The sequence below is a fragment of the Caretta caretta genome, chromosome 3 (genome assembly GCF_965140235.1).
Source record: "Caretta caretta isolate rCarCar2 chromosome 3, rCarCar1.hap1, whole genome shotgun sequence".
Taxonomy (NCBI): Eukaryota; Metazoa; Chordata; order Testudines; family Cheloniidae; genus Caretta; species Caretta caretta.
Genome location: NC_134208.1, coordinates 1802236 through 1824232, shown reverse-complemented (window position 1 = coordinate 1824232; position 21997 = coordinate 1802236). Strand labels below are relative to the sequence as shown.

Below are 21997 nucleotides of genomic sequence, written 5' to 3'. Positions count from 1 at the left end.
ATTCATCGTGACTCTCAGCCAGCCAGTAAAACGGAAGGTTTATTGGCCAACAGGAACACAGTCCAAAACAGAGCTTGTGGGTACAACCAGGGCTCCTCAGTCAAGTCCTTCTGGGGGAGCAGGGAGCTTAGACCCCAGCCTTGGGGATCCCTGCGTTCTACCACCCAGCCCCAAACTGAAACCAAACCCCCCCAGCAGGCTCCCTCCTGCAGCCTTTGTCCAGTTTCCCGGGCAGAGGTGTTACCTTCCCCCTCCCCCTCCTGGCTCAGGTTACAGGCTCTCAGGTCTCCCATCCCCAGTGAAACTCCCCAGCCACAATCCCAGGTCAACACTCCCCCTCCCTGCTGTGTCACATCATCACATCTCTCCCTGCTTCGAGACTGAACTGAGCGGGGTCACTCTGACCAGTGACCTGGGGAAGTTCAGGGCCCCCTCTCCGGGACAGTGCGTCCGCTATCAGGTTGGCGCTTCCCTTCACATGGACCACATCCATGTCGTAATCCTGCAGGAGCAGGCTCCACCTCAGGAGCTTGGCGTTGGCTCCTTTCATCTGGGGCAACCAGGTCAGGGGAGAGTGGTCGGTGTAGATGGTGAAGTGTCGCCCGAAGAGATAGGGCTCTAGTTTCTTAAGGGCCCACACCATGGCCAGGCACTCCTTCTCGACAGCCACGTAGTTCTGCTCCTGGGGTAGCAACTTCTTGCTCAGGTACACGATGGGGTGTCTCTCCCCCTTTTCATCCTCCTGCATTAACACCACCCCCAGTCCCGTGTCTGAGGCGTCGGTGAACACCACAAAGGACTTGTCAAAGTATGGGTTTGCCAGAACTGGGCCACGGACTAGAGCCTCCTTCAGCGCCCGGAAAGCCTCCTGGCACTGCTCGGTCCAGACCACCTTGTCTGGCTTCCCCTTCTTGCATAGCTCAGTGATGGGGGCGGCTATGGCGCTAAAGCGGGGCACAAACCTTGGATAGTATCCTGCCAACGCAATACAGGCTTCGACCTGCTTTTTGGTTTGAGGCGCGGGCCAGTCTCTGATCACCTCCACCTTAGCTGGTTCCGGCTTTACGAGGCTGCTCCCCAGCCGATGGCCCAGGTAAGATACTTTCGCCATCCCCACCTTGCACTTCTCAGCTTTTACAGTCAGCCCAGCCCCCTGGAGTCGGTCCAGCACTTGTCTAACCTGGGACACGTGGTCCTCCCAGGTCTGGCTAAAGACACAGATGTCATCAATATATGCCACGGCAAAACTCTCCATCCTCCTCAGTAGCTGATCCACCAGGCGCTGGAAGGTGGCCGGCGCTCCCTTGAGGCCGAAAGGCAGGGTCAGGAACTCATAGCGCCCCAGAGGGGTGACAAAGGCCGATTTCAGCCGGGCATCTGCATCCAGCAGCACTTGCCAGTACCCCTTTGTAAGGTCCATGGTGGTAAGGTATCAAGCTTTTCCCAGCTTGTCCAGGAGCTCATCGGGCCTGGGCATGGGGTAGGCATCAGATACAGTGATGGCATTGAGCTTCCGATAGTCCACACAGAACCGGACTGACCCGTCCTTTTTGGGGACCAGCACCACCGGCGAGGCCCAAGGGCTGGCAGATGGCTGGATCACCCCCACGGCCAGCATGTCTCTGACCTCTTTTTCCAGGTCCTGAGCAGTTTTCCCTGTGACTCAGAACGGGGAGCATCTTATCGGCGGGTGTGATCCTGTCTGCACCCGGTGGACAGTCAGATTAGTGTGTCTAGGCGGGTTGGAAAACAGCTGTCGGTACTGATGCAGCACCCCTCTGATCTCAGCTTGCTGGGCAGGGGTTAGCTGATCCGAGAGGGGAATTGCTTCCACGGGGGAGCCAGCTCTGGTCTCAGGGAATATATTTACCAAAGGGTCGTCTCCCTGCTCCTCCCAATGTCCACACACGGCCAACACCACATTCCCCCTGGCATAATATGGCTTCATCATATTCACATGGTACACCCGGCGGTGGTGCGCCCGGTTCGACAGCTCCACCACATAGTTTACCTCATTGAGCTGCTTGACGACCTTGAAAGGCGGCCTGTAGTTTGTTCTTTCTCACGGGGATGAGAACTATCACCGGATCCCCAGTGGCGTAGGCGCGGGCCCTTGCCGTGCGGTCATACCAGACCTTCTGCTTCCTCTGGGCTCTGGCCAGATTCTCCCTGGCCAGGCCCATGAGTTCAGCCAGTCTCTCTCGGAAGATCAGGACATACTCCACCACTGACTCTCCATCGGGAGTGGCCTTCCCCTCCCATTCGTCTCTTATCTGGTCCAGGGGCCCCCATACCCTCCTTCCATATAGCAGTTCGAAAGGCAAAAATCCGGTAGACTCCTGGGGCACCTCCCTGTACGCGAACAGCAGGTGAGGTAAGTACTTGTCCCAATCCTGCGGGTGCTGGTTCATAAAGGTTTTCAGCATCATCTTTAGTGTCCAATTGAACCTCTCAACCAGCCCATTGGACTGGGGGTGATAAGCTGAGGCCCAGTCGTGCCGGACCCCACATTTCTCCCACAAGCACCGGAGCAGGGCCGACATGAAGTTGGACCCTTGGTCTGTCAAGACTTCCTTGGGGAACCCCACTCGGCTGAAAATGGTCAGGAGCGCATCGGCCACGGTGTCTGCTTCAATGGAAGCTAAGGGCACCTGCCTCGGGGTAGCGGGTGGCAAAATCTACCACCATCAGAATGTATTTCTTCCCCGACCGGGTCGTCTTGCTGAGAGGCCCCACTATGTCCGTGGCCACCTTCTGGAAAGGCTCCTCTATGATGGGCAAAGGTCTCACAGCTGCTTCCCCCTTGTCCCGGGCCTTCCCCACCCTCTGACAGGGGTCACAGGATCGGCAATACTGCCAGACCGTGGTAAAGAACCCGGGCCAGTAAAAGTTCTGTAGCAACCTCTGCCGGGTGCGCCGGATTCCCTGGTGTCCTGAGCGGGGGATGTCATGGGCCAGGTACAGGAGCCTGCGGCGATACTTCTGGGGGACCACCAGCTGCCTCCTGATCCCCCATGACTCCATTTCCCCTGTGGGAGCCCATTCTCAGTACAGGAACCCCTTCTCCCACAGGAACCTGTCCTGGCAATCTGTCCCCATGGTCTGTGCCGCACTGAGGTTGGCCAGGTCCCTGAGCTTCCACAAGGAGGATCTTTCCTCAACTCGGCCTGGAACTCAGCGGCTCAGGAAGGGGTGGGGGCTTGCTCTCTCTTGCTAGCTGGGTCTGAAGCCGCAGCCTCTCTGAGCCTTGTTCCTGGGCACTCCCTCCCCACCAGGGTAGGGTCCTGCGCCTCCAGTGTGGTACCCTCCCCGAGGTCGGGGCGCAGTGCCCCTCGCCAGCTCTGGCTACGGGTCACAACCAGGGCGTTCTGGGGGTTGCTTGGCCAGTCCTCTAGGTCCCCCCCCATCAACACCTTTGTGGGCAAATGGTGCACCCCCACATCCTTGGGGCCCTCCTTGGCCCCCCATTTTAGGTACATCCTTGCCACGGGCACCTTGAATGGGGTCCCGCCCACCCCCATCAGGGTCAGGTAGGTGTTGGGCACCACCCGATCTGGGGCCACCACCTCAGGCCGGGCCAGTGTCACTGCCGCACCCGTATCCCAGTATCCATTGACCTTCCTCCCATCCACCTCCAGGGGAACAAGGCACTCTTTCCGGAGGGACAGCCCCGCGCCCACCCTGTAAACCGAGAACCCTGAGCCCAGAGCATCCAGCCCTCCAGAGGAGCTGGCCTGGGGTATTCTTCCCTCCTGAGCAGGTGGTAAGCTGGCAGCCCCCCTTGCCTGGGCCATCTGCCCCTCGTCCAGCTGGGTCCCTACCCAGTTAACCCTGGATAGGTTGGGTCTGCTCAGTCTGTCCCTGAGCCTGGGGCACTGGGTCTGTATGTGGCCTCTCTGGCCACAGTGATAGTAGCCCTTGTCACGTTGGTGCCCTCGAGCGGGTCAGATGGTCCTGACACCAGGCGTTCCCCTTGGGAGGGGGTTCTCCATATTTCCCTGCTGGGACGTCCCATGGTGACTCTCTCTCTGCATTGTGAGGGGCCTGTTCTTTTGGGACTCCTCCCTGCTATCTCCTGACCAACTGTTCACAAAATCGTTGGCCAGCTGCCCTGCGTGCTGTGGGTTCTCTAGCTTTTTGTCCACCAACCATAGCCTCAGGTCGGAAGGGCACTGTTCATACAGTTGCTCCAGTACGATTAGGTCAAGCAGGTCCTCTTTAGCTTGGGCCCCAGCTGTCCACTTGCGGGCATATCCCTGGATTCGGTTGACCAGTTGTAGGTAGGTGACCTCAGACATTTTACGCTGACCCCGGAACCTTTTCCGGTACATCTTGGGGGTCAGCCCAGACTCATGGAGCAGGGCCTTTTTGAACAGTTCGTAGTCCCCTGCCTCCGCCCCTGTCATTCGGCTGTACACCTCCACGGCTTTGGGGTCCAGTAAGGGGGTGAGAAACTGGAGCCTGTCTGCAGGGTCAACCCTGTGCATCTCGCAGGCATTCTCAAAGGCTGTCAGGAAGCTATCTATGTCCTCCTCCCCACCTTACGCAGGGCCAGGAAGCACTTATCAAAGCTCCTTGCAGTCTCGGGTCCCCCCCTCACTCACCGCAGCCAGGGCCCCACTGCTCCTCAACCTGGCCAGCTCCAGCTCATGTTGTCTCTGTTTCTCCTTCAGCTCATGCTGATGTTGCTTCTCCTCATGCTGACGCTGCTTTTCGTGATCCTCCAGCTCCCTCATTTTCATCTCCCTCTCCCATTCCAGCTGCCTCCGCTCCAGGGATGGGGAGCTCTGCTGGGAGGATCCCCTGCTGGCTGCCGGGGTCAGGGTGCCCTCGGTATTCGCTGGGCTTCCCCCAACCCCTCCCCTAAGCATAGGTAGGAAGGGTCTCGGGATGTCCTCGGCCACAGTCTGACCCCTCCCAGCCCGGTCAGGCCCCGGGGCCCACGCTGTGTCCACCGGGCGGCTTCCCTCAGGGACAGGGATCAGGTCATCCAGGCGATCCTTCTCCAACTGGGCAATCAGCTGTTCCTTGGTGGACCTCCCAATGCGCAGCGCCCTCTGCCTGCACAGCTCCACCAGGTTGCTCTTAAGGCGTTTAGCGTACATCTCCCTGCTGGCCACTCGCAGGCTGGGCAGCTTTCTACTGATCCCAGGAAAAACCCCTCGTGTGCCAGTCCTTCTTGAGGTCACCACCTCTTTGCCAGGGTCGAGCTGCAGACTCCTCCACCCCGGGACCGCTTGCTGCAATCCCCCGGGCTACCCTGCTACTGCAAAAGTCCTTCTCTCTGGTCACACACTCCCAGGGGTTAACCGCCCCCTGAAACTGTCTCTCTCTGAATCTTCAGCACGCCTGGTCCCCGTCAATCCCCCTTCGTTTTACTGCCCCCCAGTCACTCACTGCAGGAAGTGCCGTCCACGGGGTGTAGTACATCCCACTTTTCCCACCAGTTGTCACAGAGTGTGGGGGAGTCCAGGCCCTGCACTCCTCTTCCTGGGATTCACCGTGACTCTCAGCCAGCCAGTAAAACAGAAGGTTTATTGGACAGTAGAAACACAGTCTAAAACAGAGGTTGTGGGTATAACCAGGGCCCCTCAGTCAAGTCCTTCTCGGGGGCAGGGAGCTTAGACCCCAGCCTTGGGGTTCCCTGCGTTCCTCCACCCAGCCCAAAACTGAAACCAAAACCCCTCCAGCGAATGCATCCGATGAAGTGAGCTGTAGCTCATGAAAGCTTATGCTCAAATAAATTTGTTAGTCTCTAAGGTGCCACAAGTACTCCTTTTCTTTTTGCGGATACAGACTAACACGGCTGCTACTCTGAAACCAGGCAGAGGTGTTACCTTCCCCCTCCCCCTCCTGGCTCAGGTGACAGGCTCTCAGGTCTCCCATCCCCAGTGAAACTCCCCAGCCACATTCCCAGGTCAACACTCCCCCCTCCCTGCTGCGTCACAACGGGAAAGGGGAAGGCTCCTTCTTCCCATCAAAGCATCTGAGCCCAGGGCCCCTCGCTTGGCTAGGAAAGCCCCAGGCTCCTGGAGCTGCTTTCCCACCAGTGGCCAGGGGTTCATTTCACCCAAAACAATCCCAGTCACCAGCCCCGGCCTGAGTTCAGACATTCAGATATTCCCAGGCCAGCAGGGATCAGATCAGCTAGTCTGAGACCTGCCCTAAATAATTCCCAGAACAGACCTGTTAGAAAAACAGCCAGTCTCAACTTACACGTGAGTGATGGAGAATTCACCACATCTCTTGGGAAATTAATTGTTCCAGTGGTTAATTACTCTTAGCATTAAAAATTAACTCCTGGTTACTCCTGAGGGAATTCTGCGCATGTGCAGAATTCATCTGCCCCGCAAATTTCTTTGCTTCCCCGCAGAAAAATGACTTTCTGACAGGGAAGCAAAGGGAAGCCACCAGAGTGGTCATGTGACCCTCCCCAACAGTATGTTTTGGGGGCCCAGCCAGCAGAGAGGTAAATCACTGTGGGGCAGGAGGCGAGACTGGGGAACACCCAGCTGGTGGCTCCTACTCTGTGCTGGGCTCAGCTGCTAGTCCTGGCTGGGCTGGGGAGGACGGGACTTTCTCTTCCCCTGTACGGCATCCCCCAGATTTCTCCCGAGGCTGCAGGAAGCTCTGCAAACTCCCCCACCACCCTTCCTGCACCCATCGCTCCTCAGCTGTAGGGGGAGGGATCACTGTACGGGGAGCTGCTTCCCCCATCCGCCCAACCCCCATGCATCCAGACCACCTCATATTCAGACCCTCCTGCTGAGTCTCCCCCCCCCCACCACCACACCCAGAGCCCGCCCCTGCCGAGCCCCACTCCCCCTGCACCTGGAACAGTCACCTGCACCTGGATCCCCACCCCACTGAGCCCCACTCCCGCAGCATCTGGACCCTCCCCACAGAACCCCCCACATCCAGACCCCCCGCTGAGCTTTATCCCTGCCACACCCTGACCCCCGCTGAGCTCCAACTACCTTCACCTGGACCCCCCTGCAGAGTCCCATTACCTTTGCACTCAGAACCCCCCACAACAAGCCCCTGTGCATCCGGATCCTCCACTGAGTTGCCTGCACACAGAACCCTCTCAAGCCACACCTGGATCCCCCCACACGAAGCCCCTCCTCACTTGGATCATAGAATCATAGAATATCAGGGTAGGAAGGGACCTCAGGAGGTCATCGAGTCCAACCCCCTGCTCAAAGCAGGACCGATCCTCAATTAAATCATCCCAGCCAGGGCTTTGTCAAGCCTGACCTTAAAAACTTCTAAGGAAGGAGATTCCACCACCTCCCTAGGTAACGCATTCCAGTGTTTCACCACCCTCCTAGTGAAAAAGTTTTTCCTAATATCCAACCTAAACCTCCCCCACTGCAACTTGAGACCATTACTCCTCGTTCTCTCATCTGCTACCACTGAGAACAGTCTAGAGCCATCCTCTTTGGAACCCCCTTTCAGGTAGTTGAAAGCAGCTGACAAATCCCCCCTCATTCTTGTCTTCTGTAGACTAAACATCCCCAGTTCCTTCAGGCTCTCCTCATAAGTCATTTGTTCCAGTCCCCTAATCATTTTTGTTGCCCTCCACTAGACGTTTTCCAATTTTTCCACATCCTTCTTGTAGTGTGGGGCCCAAAACTGGACACCGTACTCCAGATGAGGCCTCACCAGTGTCGAATAGAGGGGAACAATCACGTCCCTCGACCTGCTGGCAATGCCCCTACTTATACAGCCCAAAATGCCATTGGCCTTCTTGGATCCTGCCTCACTGAGCCTGCCTGCCCACACCTGGTGCATCTGGCACAGAGGGGCAGAGCCCTGGGGTGTTTCTGGGGCAGGCCTGGTCCTTGCACTTTGCCAGGGTTGGGTGAAGCCTCACCACTGAGTCCATGTCCCACGAGGGAGCTGCACAGTGATCTCCCACCTCTGTGCGGCCAGTGACCTGTGCTCCCCAATGTCATGCTGGAGCCAACACATTTATTTGACAAATAAAATTTGCAGAATTTTGCAGAATTTAAACATTGTGCACAGAATTTTTAATGTTTTGGCACAGAATGCCTTCAGGAGTAACACCTTATTTCCCTTTTGAATGTGTCTAGCTTCAACTTCCAGCCCTTGGCTCGTGTTAGCCAGACTGAAGTACCTGTTACCAAATATTTGTTCCCCACATAGGTACTTACAGCTTGGTATCTAGTCACTCTTTAACCTCCTCTTTGTTCAGCTAAAAAATTGAGCTCCTTTGAGTCTATCGCTCAGGCAGGTTTTCTAACCCTTGAATCATTCTCCTGTCTCTTCTGTGACCCCCTCCAATTTATCCACATCCTCCTGGAATTGTGGGCACTAGGACCCAGGCTTCTAGCAGTGGTCACACTTCCAAACATAGAGTAAAATAACCTCTCCACTTCTCCTCAAGAGCTCTGTTTATGTATTAGCCCTTTTGCCCACAGCGTCACACAGCGGGCTCAAGTTCAGCTGATTGTCTATGCCACCCCTCAAAATCTTCTTCAGAGTCAGTGCTTTCCAGGGTAAAGCCCCCCAGCCTGTAAGTCTTGCCTGCATTCTTTGTTCCTACATGTAACCGTATTAAAACACGTTGTTTGCTTGCCCCCAGTTTACCAAGCGATCCGCAGTGGTGTGAACCAGTAACCTGTCGTCTTCTTTATTTACCACTCACCCAATTTTTGTGTTGTCTGCAAGCTTTATCAGTGATGGTTTTCTTCCAGGTCATCAATAAAAATGTTAAATAATATAGGGCCGAGAGCCAATCCCTGCAGGACCCCACTGGAAACACCCCGTTCGATGATGACTCCCCATTTACAATTACGTGTTGAGATCTATCAGTTAGCCAGCTTTGAATCCATTTACTGTGGGCCATGCTTATTTTATAACATTCTTGTTTTTTAATCACAATGTCATGCAGTGCCATGCCAAACGCCTTAGAGAAATCTGAGTATATTACATCAGCACTGTTACCTTGATAAACCAGACTTGAAATCTCATCAAAAATATATCAAGTTAGTTTGACAGGATCCGTGCATAAACCCACATAAACCCATGTGGGACAAAGTGGGAATTTTCTGTAGTATTTTTTTAAAGTCCTGTGTGTGCCTCAGTTTCTCCTATATTTTGCATGGATACCAGGCAGGAGGGAGGGCGAAAGGACAAAGTTTGCTCTCCGGGCAAGCTGAGAGCGAGAGGTGGATGTATGTTGCTGTGACCAGGGTCCCAGGGAGCCACACTGCACTTACTCAATTGGGGTGAACTGCAAAGAATCCCCAAAGATGGTGGAGATTCCAATACTTAGGTTTATCAAGCCTGCACAAAACAGCTTCTATAGTACCTCACTGGTGAGCTGCTGGTTCCCTGTGGGCCCATCATGGTACAGGCAGGTCCGGGGGAGTGTGGAGGCGGCTGTGAAGGAAGCGGGCCCGGGGTCTCACAGTTACTGATCTTGTCCTTTGCCCTGATGCTCTGCTCCAGCCCTGCTCTCCCCCTGTGCACAGTGTCACTCCTGATCACACAGTGTCACTCCTGATCCATGCCTGGCCTTCCCTCCCCTCCCCCAGAGTATTCCTCTTTGGGTGCCTCTCAGCAGCACCCTTGAACCCGCCCTCCCAGTGAGGGCAGCCCCCTGGATCCTTTCACCCCCCGATTGCTTCCCTAGAGCCTCCCCCTCTACAGGTACTAATGCGGAGAGTGGACTAGATGATACATCTGAGGGAAGGGAAAAAAAGGAGACTCCGCCGATTGGAAGGCATGAGATGCACTGTCCTAGGGTTGGGGGTTCCACGACCACCATTCCCAAGAGAAGGAGGCGGGTGGTGGTGGTCGGGGACTCTCTCCCCAGGGGGACTGAGTCATCTATCTGCCGCCCCGACTGGGAAAACCAAGAAGTCTGCTGCTTGCCAGGAGCTAGGATTCACGATGTGACGGAGAGACTGCCGAGACTCATCAAGCCCTCGGATTGCTACCCCTTCCTGCTTCTCCACGTGGGCACCAATGACACTGCCAAGAATGACCTTGAGCAGATCACTGCGGACTACGTGGCTCTGGGAAGAAGGATAAAGGAGTTTGAGGCACAAGTGGTCTTCTCATCCATCCTCCCCGTGGAAGGAAAAGGCCTGGGTAGAGACCGTCGAATCGTGGAAGTCAACAAATGGCTACGCAGGTGGTGTCGGAGAGAAGGCTTTGGATTCTTTGACCATCAGATGGTGTTCCAAGAAGGAGGAGTGCTTGGCAGAGATGGGCTCCATCTAACGAAGAGAGGGAAGAGCATCTTCGCAAGCAGGCTGGCAAACCTAGTGAGGAGGGCTTTAAACTAGGTTCACGGGGGGAAGGAGACCAAAGCCCTGAGGTAAGTGGGATACTGGAAGGAAGCACGAGCAGGAGTGCGTGAGAGGGCAGGGCTCCTGCCTCATACTGAGAAAGAGGGGCGATCAGTGAGTTATCTCAAGTGCCTATACACAAATGCAAGAAGCCTGGGAAACAAGCAGGGAGAACTGGAAGTCCTGGCAAAGTCAAGGAATTATGATGTGATTGGAATAACAGAGACTTGGTGGGATAACTCACATGACTGGAGTACTGTCGTGGATGGATATAAACTGTTCAGGAAGGACAGGCAGGGCAGAAAAGGTGGGGGAGTTGCATTGTATGTAAGGGAGCAGTATGACAGCTCAGAGCTCAAGTATGAAACTGCAGAAAAACCTGAGAGTCTCTGGATTAAATTTAGAAGCGTGAGCAACAAGGGTGATGTCGTGGTGGGAGTCTGCTATGGACCACCGGACCAGGGGGATGAGGTGGACGAGGCTTTCTCCCAGCAACTCACGGAAGTTACTAGATCGCAGGCCCTGGTTCTCATGGGAGACTTCAGTCACCCTGATATCTGCTGGGAGAGCAATACAGCGGTGCACAGACCATCCAGGAAGTTTTTGGAAAGTGTAGGGGACAATTTCCTGGTGCAAGTGCTGGAGGAACCAACTAGGGGCAGAGCCCTTCTTGACCTGCTGCTCACACACCGGGAAGAATTAGTAGGGGAAGCAAAAGTGGATGGGAACCTGGGAAGCAGTGACCATGAGATGGTCGAGTTCAGAATTCTGACACAGGGAAGAAAGGGGAACAGCAGAATACGGACCCTGGACTTCAGAAAAGCAGACTTTGACAACCTCAGGGAACTGATGGGCAGGATCCCCTGGGAGAATAACATGAGGGGGAAAGGAGTCCAGCAGAGCTGGCTGTATTTTAAAGAATCCTTATTGAGGTTACAGGGACAAACCATCCCGATGTGTAGAAAGAATAGTAAATATGGCAGGCAACCAGCTTGGCTTAACAGTGAAATCCTTGCTGATCTTAAACACAAGAAAGAAGCTTACAAGAAGTGGAAGACTGGACAAATGACCAGGGAAGAGTATAAAAATATTGCTCAGGCATGCAGGAGTGAAATCAGGAAGGCCAAATCACACCTGGAGTTGCAGCTACCAAGAGATGTTTAGAGTAACAAGAAGGGTTTCTTCAAGTATGTTAACAACAAGAAGAAAGTCAAGGAAAGTGTGGGCCCCTTACTGAATGAGGGAGGCAAGCTAGTGACAGAGGATGTGGAAAAAGCTAATGTACTCAATGCTTTTTTTGCCTCTGTCTTCATGAACAAGGGCAGCTCCCAGACTACTGCACTGGGCAACACAGCATGGGGAGGAGGTGACCAGCCCTCTGTGGAGAAAGAAGTGGTTCGGGACTATTTAGAAAAGCTGGACGAGCACAAGTCCATGTGGCTGGATGCGCTGCATCCGAGAGTGCTAAAGGAGTTGGCAGATGTGATTGCAGAGCCATTGGCCATTATCTTTGAAAACTCATGGTGATCGGAGGAAGTCCCAGATGACTGGAAAAAGGCTAATGTAGTGCCCATCTTTAAAAAAGGGAAGAAGGAGGATCCTGGCAACTACAGGCCAGTCAGCCTCACCTCAGTCCCTGGAAAAATTATGGAGCAGGTCCTCAAGGAATCAATTCTGAAGCACTTAGAGGAGAGGAAAGTGCTCAGGAACAGTCAGCATGGATTCATCAAGGGCAAGTCATGCCTGACTAATCTAACTGCCTTCTATGATGAGATAACTGGTTCTGTGGATGAAGGGAAAGCAGTGGACGTGTTGTTGCTTGACTTTAGCAAAGCTTTTGACAAGGTCTCCCACAGTATTCTTGCCAGCAAGTTAAAGAAGTATGGGCTGGATGAATGGACTATAAGGTGGATAGAGAGTTGGCTAGATTGTCGGGCTCAACGGGTAGTGATCAATGGCTCCATGTCTAGTTGGCAACCGGTATCAAGTGGAGTGCCCCAAGGGTCGGTCCTGGGGCCGGTTTTGTTCAATATCTTCATAAATGATCTGGAGGATGGTGTGGATTGCACCCTCAGCAAGTTTGCAGATGACACTAAACTGGGAGGAGAGGTAGATACGCTGGAGGGTAGGGATAGGATACAGAGGGCCCTAGACAAATTGGAGGATTGGGCCAAAAGAAATCTGATTAGGTTCAACAAGGACAAGTGCACAGTCCTGCACTTAGGACGGAAGAATCCCATGCACTGCTACAGACTAGGGACCAAATGGCTCGGCAGCAGTTCTGCAGAAAAGGACCTGGGGGTTACAGTGGCCGAGAAGCTGGATATGAGTCAGCAGTGTGCCCTTGTTGCCAAGAAGTCCAATGGCATTTTGGGCTGTATAAGTAGGGGCATTGCCAGCAGGTCGAGGGACGTGATAGTTCCCCTTTGTTCGACATTGGTGAGGCCTCTCTGGAGTACTGTGTCCAGTTTTGGGCCCCACACTACAAGAAGGATGTGGAAAAATTGGAAAGAGTCCAGTGGAGGGCAACAAAAATGATTAGGGGTCTGGAACACATGACTTATGAGGAGAGGCTGAGGGAACTGGGATTGTTTAGTCTGCAGAAGAGAAGAATGAGGGGGGATTTGATAGCTGCTTTCAACTACCTGAGAGGTGGTTCCAAAGAGGATGGCTCTAGACTGTTCTCAGTGGTAGCTGATGACCGAACAAGGAGTAATGGTCTCAAGTTGCAGTGGGGGAGGTTTAGGTTGGATATTAGGAAAAACTTTTTCACTAGGTGGGTGGTGAAACACTGGAATGCGTTACCTAGGGAGGTGGTGTAATCTCCTTCCTTAGATGTTTTTAAGGTCAGGCTTGACAAAGCCCTGGCTGGGCTGATTAAGTTGGGGATTGGTCTTGTTTTGAGCAGGGGGTTGGACTAGATGACCTCCTGAGGTCCCTTCCAACCCTGATATTCTCTGAATCTATGATTGATTCTATGCTGGACCTGCACGTCCCCCTGGCCCTCTCCCTTCAGCTCAGGGGCTGCAGATCACTAGCTCCCCTACTGTCCCCAATCTTGGTGAGGGGGTCTAGGTGCTGGCTTCCGCTCCAAGCCATTGTGGATCCAGGAGCTGCCAGCTGCAGCCCTGGGGAGCTGCCTGCTGGTACCTCTCTCTTCACAGCTTGGCGCAGAATCATAGCAACGTGGGGCTGGCAGGGACCTCGCAAGGACACCATGTCCAGTGCTCCGTGCAGAGGCAGGGCCGGGGGAACCTGGACCAGCCCTGAGAGGGGTTTGTCCAACATGTTCTTAAATCTCCAGTGCCAGGATCCCACGGCCTCCCTTGGGAGCGGGTCCCAGAGCTTCACTCCCCAGCCGTTGGACAGTTCTTCCTAGGCGCTAACCTCAATCTCCCTGCTGCAGATTTAGCCCATTGCTTCTCATCCTACCTGCCAGGGACGTGGAGAACAAGTGATCACCACCCTCTGTAGAACAGCCCTGACCAGATCTGAAGACTGTTATCAGGTCCCCCCTCAGTCCCTTCTCTCAAGACTAAACAGGCCCAGGCTTTGTAACCGTTCCTCACAGATCAGGTTTTCTAAACCTTTCAGCAGTTCTGTTGCTCTCCTCTGAACTCCCCCGGGTTTGTCCACATCTTTCTTAAAGTGTGATGGTAAGAATTAGACCCAGGGCTCCAGCTGAGACCCCCTCAGTGCTGAACACCGCTAGGGTGACTGGATGTCCCGATTTTATAGGGACAGTCCCGATATTTGGGGCTTTTTCTTATTTTGGCTCCTATTAACTTCCCCCCACCCCCACCGTCCCGATTTTTCACACTTGCTATCTGGTCAGCCTAAACACAGCAGAACAGTGACCTCCCATCTCTTACCTTCGACATTTCTGTACAGACATCTGGGACAAAGTGCAAATATTTTGCACTGTTTTAATGGATCCTGTGTGGGGCTCAGTTTCCCCTCTATGCAGCATTGTTACCCAGTGGGTGGAAAGGGAGCAGTTGCTCTCAGGGCAGGCTAAGAGACACAGCTGGGGGTGTCATCAAGCTGTCTGGGTGCAGATTCGAGAAGACGATGGCAAATCCAATTGCCAAGACATTGAAACCTCCCCACACTGTCCCCAGAGGCAGATGGATTTCCCCACCGCTCAGCAGTGAGGCTGGGCAATGTCCCCAGCTGAGAACAATGGACTGGGGAGGTGTGGGGGGGAGGTAAGAGCTTGGGGCTGGAAGGAGTCGGGGGCGGGGCTCGCACCTGGAGTCTGACCAAGGTCAGACAGGAAACAAACAGACAGAGTTTGAACCAAGGAGGCCACTACAGCTGGTCTGGGTGCTGGCTGCCCAGGCTGGGCTGTAACGGTCAGTTCTCTGGGCCACCCGAGGGGCTGCCTGGGCCGTGTGCCAGGTGACCAATAAACCCACCTGGTTTCACAGCACTGGGTGAGTGTCCCTGCAGATGCTGGGTGAGGGGCACTGATCCCTGAGAAGAGGACACATCTCCCCCAGGGTCTGTCCCAGCTGGACTTGCTTCCTGGAGTTCCCGGGGTGAAGCGGGGGTAGGCTGCATCCCACAGGTCCAGTCTAAAGAGGCGGTGAAGCTGTGTGGCTTACCTTGGAGGAAGAGTGGGACCTGTAGGGGGTCTGGTCCACTGAAGGGCTCCTCCCAGAAACTATTCCAAAGCTGGGCCATAGCCCGACCCTATGGGTCTGTGACCCCGAATATTAGCCTTTTTTGCAACTGCATCACATTGTTGACTCATATTCAATTTGTGATCCACTGTACTGTCACCTTGCAGGTTATTCTCCACTGTACTTGTGCATTGGATTTTTACCTCCTAACTCAAGTATGTTGCACTTATCTGTATTGAATTACAACTTGTTGAATTCAGACCAATTCTCCAATTTGTCAAGGGCATCTTGAATTCTGATCCTGCCTCCAAAGTGCTCGCAGCCCCTCCCAGCTTGGTGTCATCCGCAGATTTTATAAGCCTCAGCTCCACTCCATTATCCAAATCAGTGAAAATATAGAACAGTACCAGACCCAGGACAGACTGTGACAGATTTATGTTACCAATCTGCCTGGGGCTTCAGGTGATCAGGCTGAGGCCGCAGGATCTTTAGGGGAGGAGAAGAAGGAGCACACCACGTAACTAAGTTTAAAGCTTTATTAACCAAATAACAGTGGTGAGTACTGGGCATGCCGCTCGTCACTCAGAGGGAGGAAGAAAGCATTAGTGCCCAAGCCTGAACCCACTTTCATACTTACACACGCACAACCCAAGGCTGGCCAAGCCTGGGTGTAACGTAAGAAGAAGGTCAGGGGGAAGGGTAGACGAGAGTTCTGCCATGTGCAAAGGTTGTCTAGAGTCCGTTGTAAATCTCCGACTTGCTTCAGCTTTCGGGAGTGTTTTAAGCCCTGGGTTCTTCCGGGAGCGTTTTCATCCAGGGACCCTCATCCCCCGTGCTCTCAGTACCAGTCCAAACCAGCCTTCCGCGGCTCCCTTAGTTTCCCCAAAACACACCCGTTTCAGGGTCACGAGACTGTTGTTTTCAACTCACTGACCTTCACAATCTTACTAGTTTTACAGCCCCTTCAGTTCTGTCTGGCTCAGTTCTCCTTTCTCACGGCTGGCCAGGGTTGAGATACAGGCTTCTGGCTGTTTGGCAGCAGAGAGCTTGTTTGTGTGTGCTGGCCTTGGGCTGCAGTTTCGTTCCTTATCTTCAGGGCTAGCTGGATCGTCGAGTTAACCCGTTCCTTTCTCCCTTCCTCCCCCTTCAGCCTCTTGTAACCTGCAAAGGACTCTTCCACTCCACATTGACACCTTCAATCCTTCCCAAGATACTTTCCAATGCATATAAAGGCGTTAGCAATATACAACGCTGGTGCTGACCCAGGGGACCCCATGGGGTGGGGGTGGTGGGCATTTTATTGTGACAAGACCCTGGCAGGATCCCAGTAGATACGACCTCCCAATTGGACAGCGAACCACTGATAACTACTCCTTGAGTGTGGTCTTTCAACCAGTTGTGTGCCTACCTTATGGTAATTCCATCCAGACCGCATCCGTGGGAATGTGTCAAAAGCCTTACGAAAATCAAGACATATCTACAGCTTCCCCCATCCGCTAGGCTAATAACTGTGTCAGAGAAGGAAATTAGTTTGGTTTGGTAGGATTTGTTCTTGATAAATCCATGCTGGCTGTCCTAACCCTCTTATCCTCTAGGTGCTTACAGATTGATGGAATAATTTGTTCCAGTGTCTTTCCAGGTATTGAAGTTAGGCTGACTGGTCTGTAATTCCTTGGGTCCTCCTTGTTCCCCTTTTGAAAGACAGTCCTATGTTTACCCGTCTCCAGTCCTCTGGGACCTCACCCGTCCTCCGGGAATTCTCAAAGAAAATTGCTATTGGTCCCGAGATTGTTTCCTCCAGTTCCTTAGTACCCTGGGTTGAAGTTTCATCAGGCCTTGCCGACTTGAATACGTCTAACTTCTCTAACCAGTCTTAGCCTGTTCTTTCCCCATTTCAGCTTGCGTTCCTTCCCCCTTGGGGTTCATATTAGTTGTGTTGAGGATCTGGTCACCATTAACCTTTTAGTGACGACTGCAACAGAATAGGCATTAAACATCTCAGGCTTTTGATGTTGTCAGTTATTAACTCTCCTTCCTCTTGCTCTTAATGTATCTATAGACCCACTTCTTACTGCCTTGTGTGTCCCTTGCTAGGTGTAACCTGGGGCCTTCGCCCCTACACGCCAGTGCCGCACTCTCGTACTCCTCCTTAGCAATTCGTCCCTCTTTCCACTTTTGTAGGATTCCCCACTCACCTACGGCAGCCTGTGCTTTCACCGTACTTGTGCCAGGGCGGCGGCATCCCCTGGGCAGCAGGGGGCGCCCCACCGTGGGCAGTGGTGTTACCATCCCCATTAGAGAGATGGGAGTCTGAGGCACGGAGTGGGGAGGGACCTGCCCGAGGCCACACAGAACCAGGGTTTGACCCTGGAGTTCTGGTTCCCAGCCCGCTGCTGTGGCCGCTGGGGCTTGCTGCTGTCTGTGCATGATCCTTGCATGGCACTAGGGGGCAGCGCTTGCCTGCATAGGACTGATCTTTAATGCCTGCGGTTACTTGCTTACAGGAGTGGGGGTGGGGGGTTGCCCTGGAGAGACGGGGAGGGGGTGGAATCTGCTTTGCATTGGTGCAGTGGGGTGGCGTGCCAGCAGGGGGCAGTGAGCTACAGGCCTTATGGGGACACACCCCGCTCTCTCTTGGACTGGGGTTTATCAAGCGCCCCAGCTCTGTGCTCCCTTCAGGTGGGGGTCATCCTCCCCCCAGCTGCCCAGCGTGGCACTTGCTCACAGCTCGGGGCGTCACTTGTCCTCTGCCTGCAGGGGGGCCTGCTCCTGGGGGAGCCAGCCTTGGCCTGACAGTGCCCCTCGACCAGCCCATGACACCAGCTGCCAGACCCAGGGTGCAGCTCTGCCAGACGGAGCCAGGCCTGAGTGGGGAGGAAAGGGGGATGCAATAGCAGAGACCCTGCCCCGCACTGCACCCCTTCCCCATGCTGTACCCCCTATCCCCACACTGCACCCCTTCCCCATACAGTACCCCTGCACTGTACCCCTTCCCCATGCTGTACCCCCTATCCCCACACTGCACCCCTTCCCCATACAGTACCCCTGCACTGTACCCCTTCCCCATGCTGTACCCCCTATCCCCACACTGCACCCCTTCCCCATGCTGTACCCCCTATCCCCACACTGCACCCCTTCCCCATGCAGTACCCCTGCACTGTACCCCTTCCCCATGCTGTACCCCCTATCCCCACACTGCACCCCTTCCCCATGCAGTACCCCTGCACTGTACCCCTTCCCCATGCTGTACCCCCTATCCCCACACTGCACCCCTTCCCCATACAGTACCCCTGCACTGTACCCCTTCCCCATGCTGTACCCCCTATCCCCACACTGCACCCCTTCCCCATGCAGTACCCCTGCACTGCACCCCTTCCCCATGCTGTACCCCCTATTCCCACACTGCACCCCTTCCCCATGCGGTACCCCCACTCTGCACCCCTTCCTCATGCTGTACCCCCACACTGCACCCCTTCCCCATGCGGTAACCCCACTCTGCACCCCTTCCTCATGCTGTACCCCCTATCCCCACACTGCACCCCTTCCCCATGCGGTACCCCCACTCTGCACCCCTTCCTCATGTTGTACCCCCTACCCTCACACTGCCCTCTTCCATATGCTGCACCACTGTATTGTACCCCTATCCCATGCTGCACTCCCTACCTCCACAATGAACCCCTTATCAATGCTGTATCCCCACACACACTGGACCCCCACCCCCATGCTACATCCCCTAGCCCCACGCTGCACCCCTTCCCCATGCTGTACCCCCACACACACTGCACCCCCTACTCCCCATACTACACCCCCTACCCCCATGCTGCATCCCTTCCTCATGCCATATCCCTGCACTGCACCACTTCCCCACACCGAACCCTTCTCCCATGCTGTACCCTGTACTTGTACACTGCACCCCTTCCCCATGCTGCACCCCCACATTGCACCCCATCCCATGCTGTACTCCCTACCCCCACACTGAATCCTTTCTCAATGCTGTATCCCCACTCCACACTGTACCCCTTCCCCATGCAGTACCTCCACACTGCACCCCTTCTCCACACTGCACCCCTTCCTCATGTAGTCCCCCCTTCCCCTGCACTCCACCCCTCCCCCATTCTGTACCCCCTTCCCCACTCCACACTGCACCCATTCCCCACATTGTATCCCCTACCCCATGCTGCACCCCCATCCCTATGCTGTGCCCCCTCCCAACACTGCACCCACACCCCAGGTTGTACCCTCCTCCCCACTCCTCTAGCCCTTGGTGTCTCATAAAAACAGCTAGACTGGGTCAGACCAAACGTCCATCTAGCCCCGTGTCCTGTCGGCCAGGAGCCCCAGAGGGAATGAACAGAACAGGGAAACATCAAGTGATCCATCCCCTGTCGCCCATTCCCAGCTCCTGGCAAACAGCGGCTAGGGACACCATCCCTGCCCAGCCTGGCTAGCAGGGCACGTACCAGACTTTCAGGGCATCAGTGGATAATGCCTCTGGAAGTTCAGTGTCCGAGCTGGGGAAGCTGCAGTGATGAGGCTGGGTGTCCTGAGAAACCCAGCATCCGTCCCCCGCTTTCAGCTGAGTTCTCCCCCCGAAGTGACCCCCAGGGCAGGGGCTGGGCAGGGTCGGGGAGCAAGCTCAGTTACAGGCCAGCCGAGCCCCATATTATGGGGGATCCCATCTCAGCCCCGCTCCACGTCCAGGCCCCAGATCGTCCAGGCTCCCGAGCCTGGTACCCCACATCTCAAGGGCAGAATCTGTCCCGGTGGGGCAAGGCCCTCATGCAGCCACTGGGCTGCTGGCTGCTGTCCCTCAGTGCCAGCCACAGCGGGTAGCCTAAGGTCCAGTCAGGCGGTGCCAGGCCAGCCATGGGGCTCAAGCAGCATAGAGGTGGGGCTGGCCACAGGGTTCAGGCAACGTAGGGGCAGGGCCGTGTAGGGATGGGGTGGGGCTCTAACTGTGCGGCCAGCGCTCATGGGTGTTTCTTTTCTCCCTCCATTAGAGTTTAAAGTTTAGGGGCGTGGAGCGCACCCCCTACCTGGGGGACGTGGCTGTGGTTGTGCATGCTGGGAAAAAGGAGACGGGGACTCCACTTGCAGATACCCCCACCCGACCTGCCACTCGACATGGGGGCATGAGGGACCTTCACGAGTCCGGCTTCAGCCTATCCGGTAAGAGCGGGGCCGGAGCGTGTGTTAGCGCCCCCTGAAGGGGGGGACCCCAGCGAGAGCGCCGTCCCTCCTGTCTGAGCGAGGGGGGGCTGGTTGGCTGAGAGCAGGACAGGTCAGGGTGCTTGGGCCTCTCGCTCCAGGTCTGGCTGCCGGCGGTTCGGTGCCTGAGTCGACCAGGTAGAGGGAGGCCACATGTCAACGTCACAGACAGGTGCCCAGCAGCGTTCATTGGCCATGCTCTCAGCCGTGGCGGGGGATCTCTCAGGCAGGGACACAGCGTGGGGGACACGCACCAGGCCCTGCCTGGGCTGCCCCGGTCCAGGGTGCTCCGGCAGGCTCTCCCCACCAGCCCCAGCTCCCTGTTCTACCAGCCCACAAGTGGCATGTGGACGAGCTGCTCCCTGCTGCCCCCTATGCCGAGCCCGCTGCCTAGCCGGACGCAGCACTGCCGGCTCCATCCACATACTGCGAGCGCTACCAGAGGCCATGCCGACGTCAGCCCTGCTGCACAGATGGGGAAACTGAGGCAATGTGTTCATTTGTACTGTGGGAGCGCCCATGGGTCCCAACCAGGACCTGTGGCCACTCACCCTGGGCGCTGCAGACACGCCCCTGCCCTGCAGAGCTTCTGGGCAGTGCCTGAGGTCAGCCCTCCTGTTCTTGGCAGAGCAGGGAGAAGCCAGGAGTCCTGGCTCCCAGCTCTCGTTCTGAGCCAGCCTGGTAATGCTGCTATTCCTGTGTCCGTCCGTTGCATGCCCGTGCTCCTGTCGCAGGGGCTGGCCGGTGAGGATTGGCGGGAGTTTCCATGAGTTGTGTGGCTGAGTCTCAGCAAAGCAAGCGCTGGGCAATTAATTGGGGCCTTGGCCATTGTTCGCCAGATACTTGGTGAGTCTGGCAGAGATTTCCTAAACCCTCCCCGAATTTCCCCAACACCCCCCCCCCCCCCCAGTGGTCAACTAGCTATGTGCAGTGTTGCCAATTTTGTCATTGGTTGGAAATTTGAATTGAAACTGAAACATTAATACACATTTTAAAAGCAGATACAGTGTATGATAAAATACGTGTTCCTGGAAAAGTGTAATGGGTCTGAAAAGTCTGAACAAAGCCTGGTTTCCTCACACAGCTGTCGTTTTTGCTGACAATGGTGGCACATTGGTGTCGGCGATGCTGGCCAACCTTATAATTTAAAATGATGATTTGTAAGCCAGGGCTGACTGAGCTCTGCCCTGACAGCTCGTGATGAGCCGGGGTTGGGGGAGGCTTCAGGACCAGGCCGTATTTACATGAACTCACATACTCTGCCGAGGTATCCAGCAGCCAGAGCCGTGCTGCCCAAGGGATCGATTTTGGCTGGTGCTGGGTTAAGAATGACTGTAGTATTGAACGTGGGGGTCATGAAATCCTTGTTCTCCTCATTGCTGGAGTAGAGGGCAGCAGACCTGCACTTCGCCCGCCTGCCCACCGGGCTGAGGGGGTCGCCCCCGGTGCATAATTTTCGCCAGGGCTCGGCCCCAGCACCTCCAGGCTTGGCAGTTCAGAGCCCCGGGTTTGCCACATCCGTTATGAAAGTAACAAACTTGCTTGAGCCCCGGCACCTCCTTCCTTACAAATTAAGCCCTGGTCACCTGCAACTGGACTGCGCTTGCTAAGCAAGGGGGTTGGATGGCAGATCCCAGTGGAGGGCGGGGGCAGGGGTGGGACAGGGGTTTTGCATGGTGGTGTGGGCTCTGCGTAAGAGTCACCAGCACTACTGGACTTGCCCCCTCTCCTGTTTAAAAATAGAGCTTATTAGGCTCCACTGAGAGTCTTTTTTGGTTTGTTAAGTGGTCACTAGAGCTGAAATCACTGATAATCAGGTCTAAGTGCTTAGACCTGCTGCAG

General features: G+C 55.1%; 1 protein-coding gene across 2 annotated transcripts in view; it reads left to right on the top strand.

Moving 5' to 3' along the window:
• DPYSL5 (dihydropyrimidinase like 5) overlaps positions 1–21997 on the top strand; it is a 111477-nt gene that overhangs the window by 72908 nt on the left and 16572 nt on the right. The window contains exon 12 of one of the 2 annotated variants that reach the window (XM_048846106.2): positions 19948–20116. The exons of the other annotated variant lie outside the window; for it this stretch is intronic. Coding sequence (XP_048702063.1) covers positions 19948–20116 — 169 coding nt within the window. The remainder of the gene's footprint in view (positions 1–19947; positions 20117–21997) is intronic. 2 annotated transcript variants of the gene reach the window in all.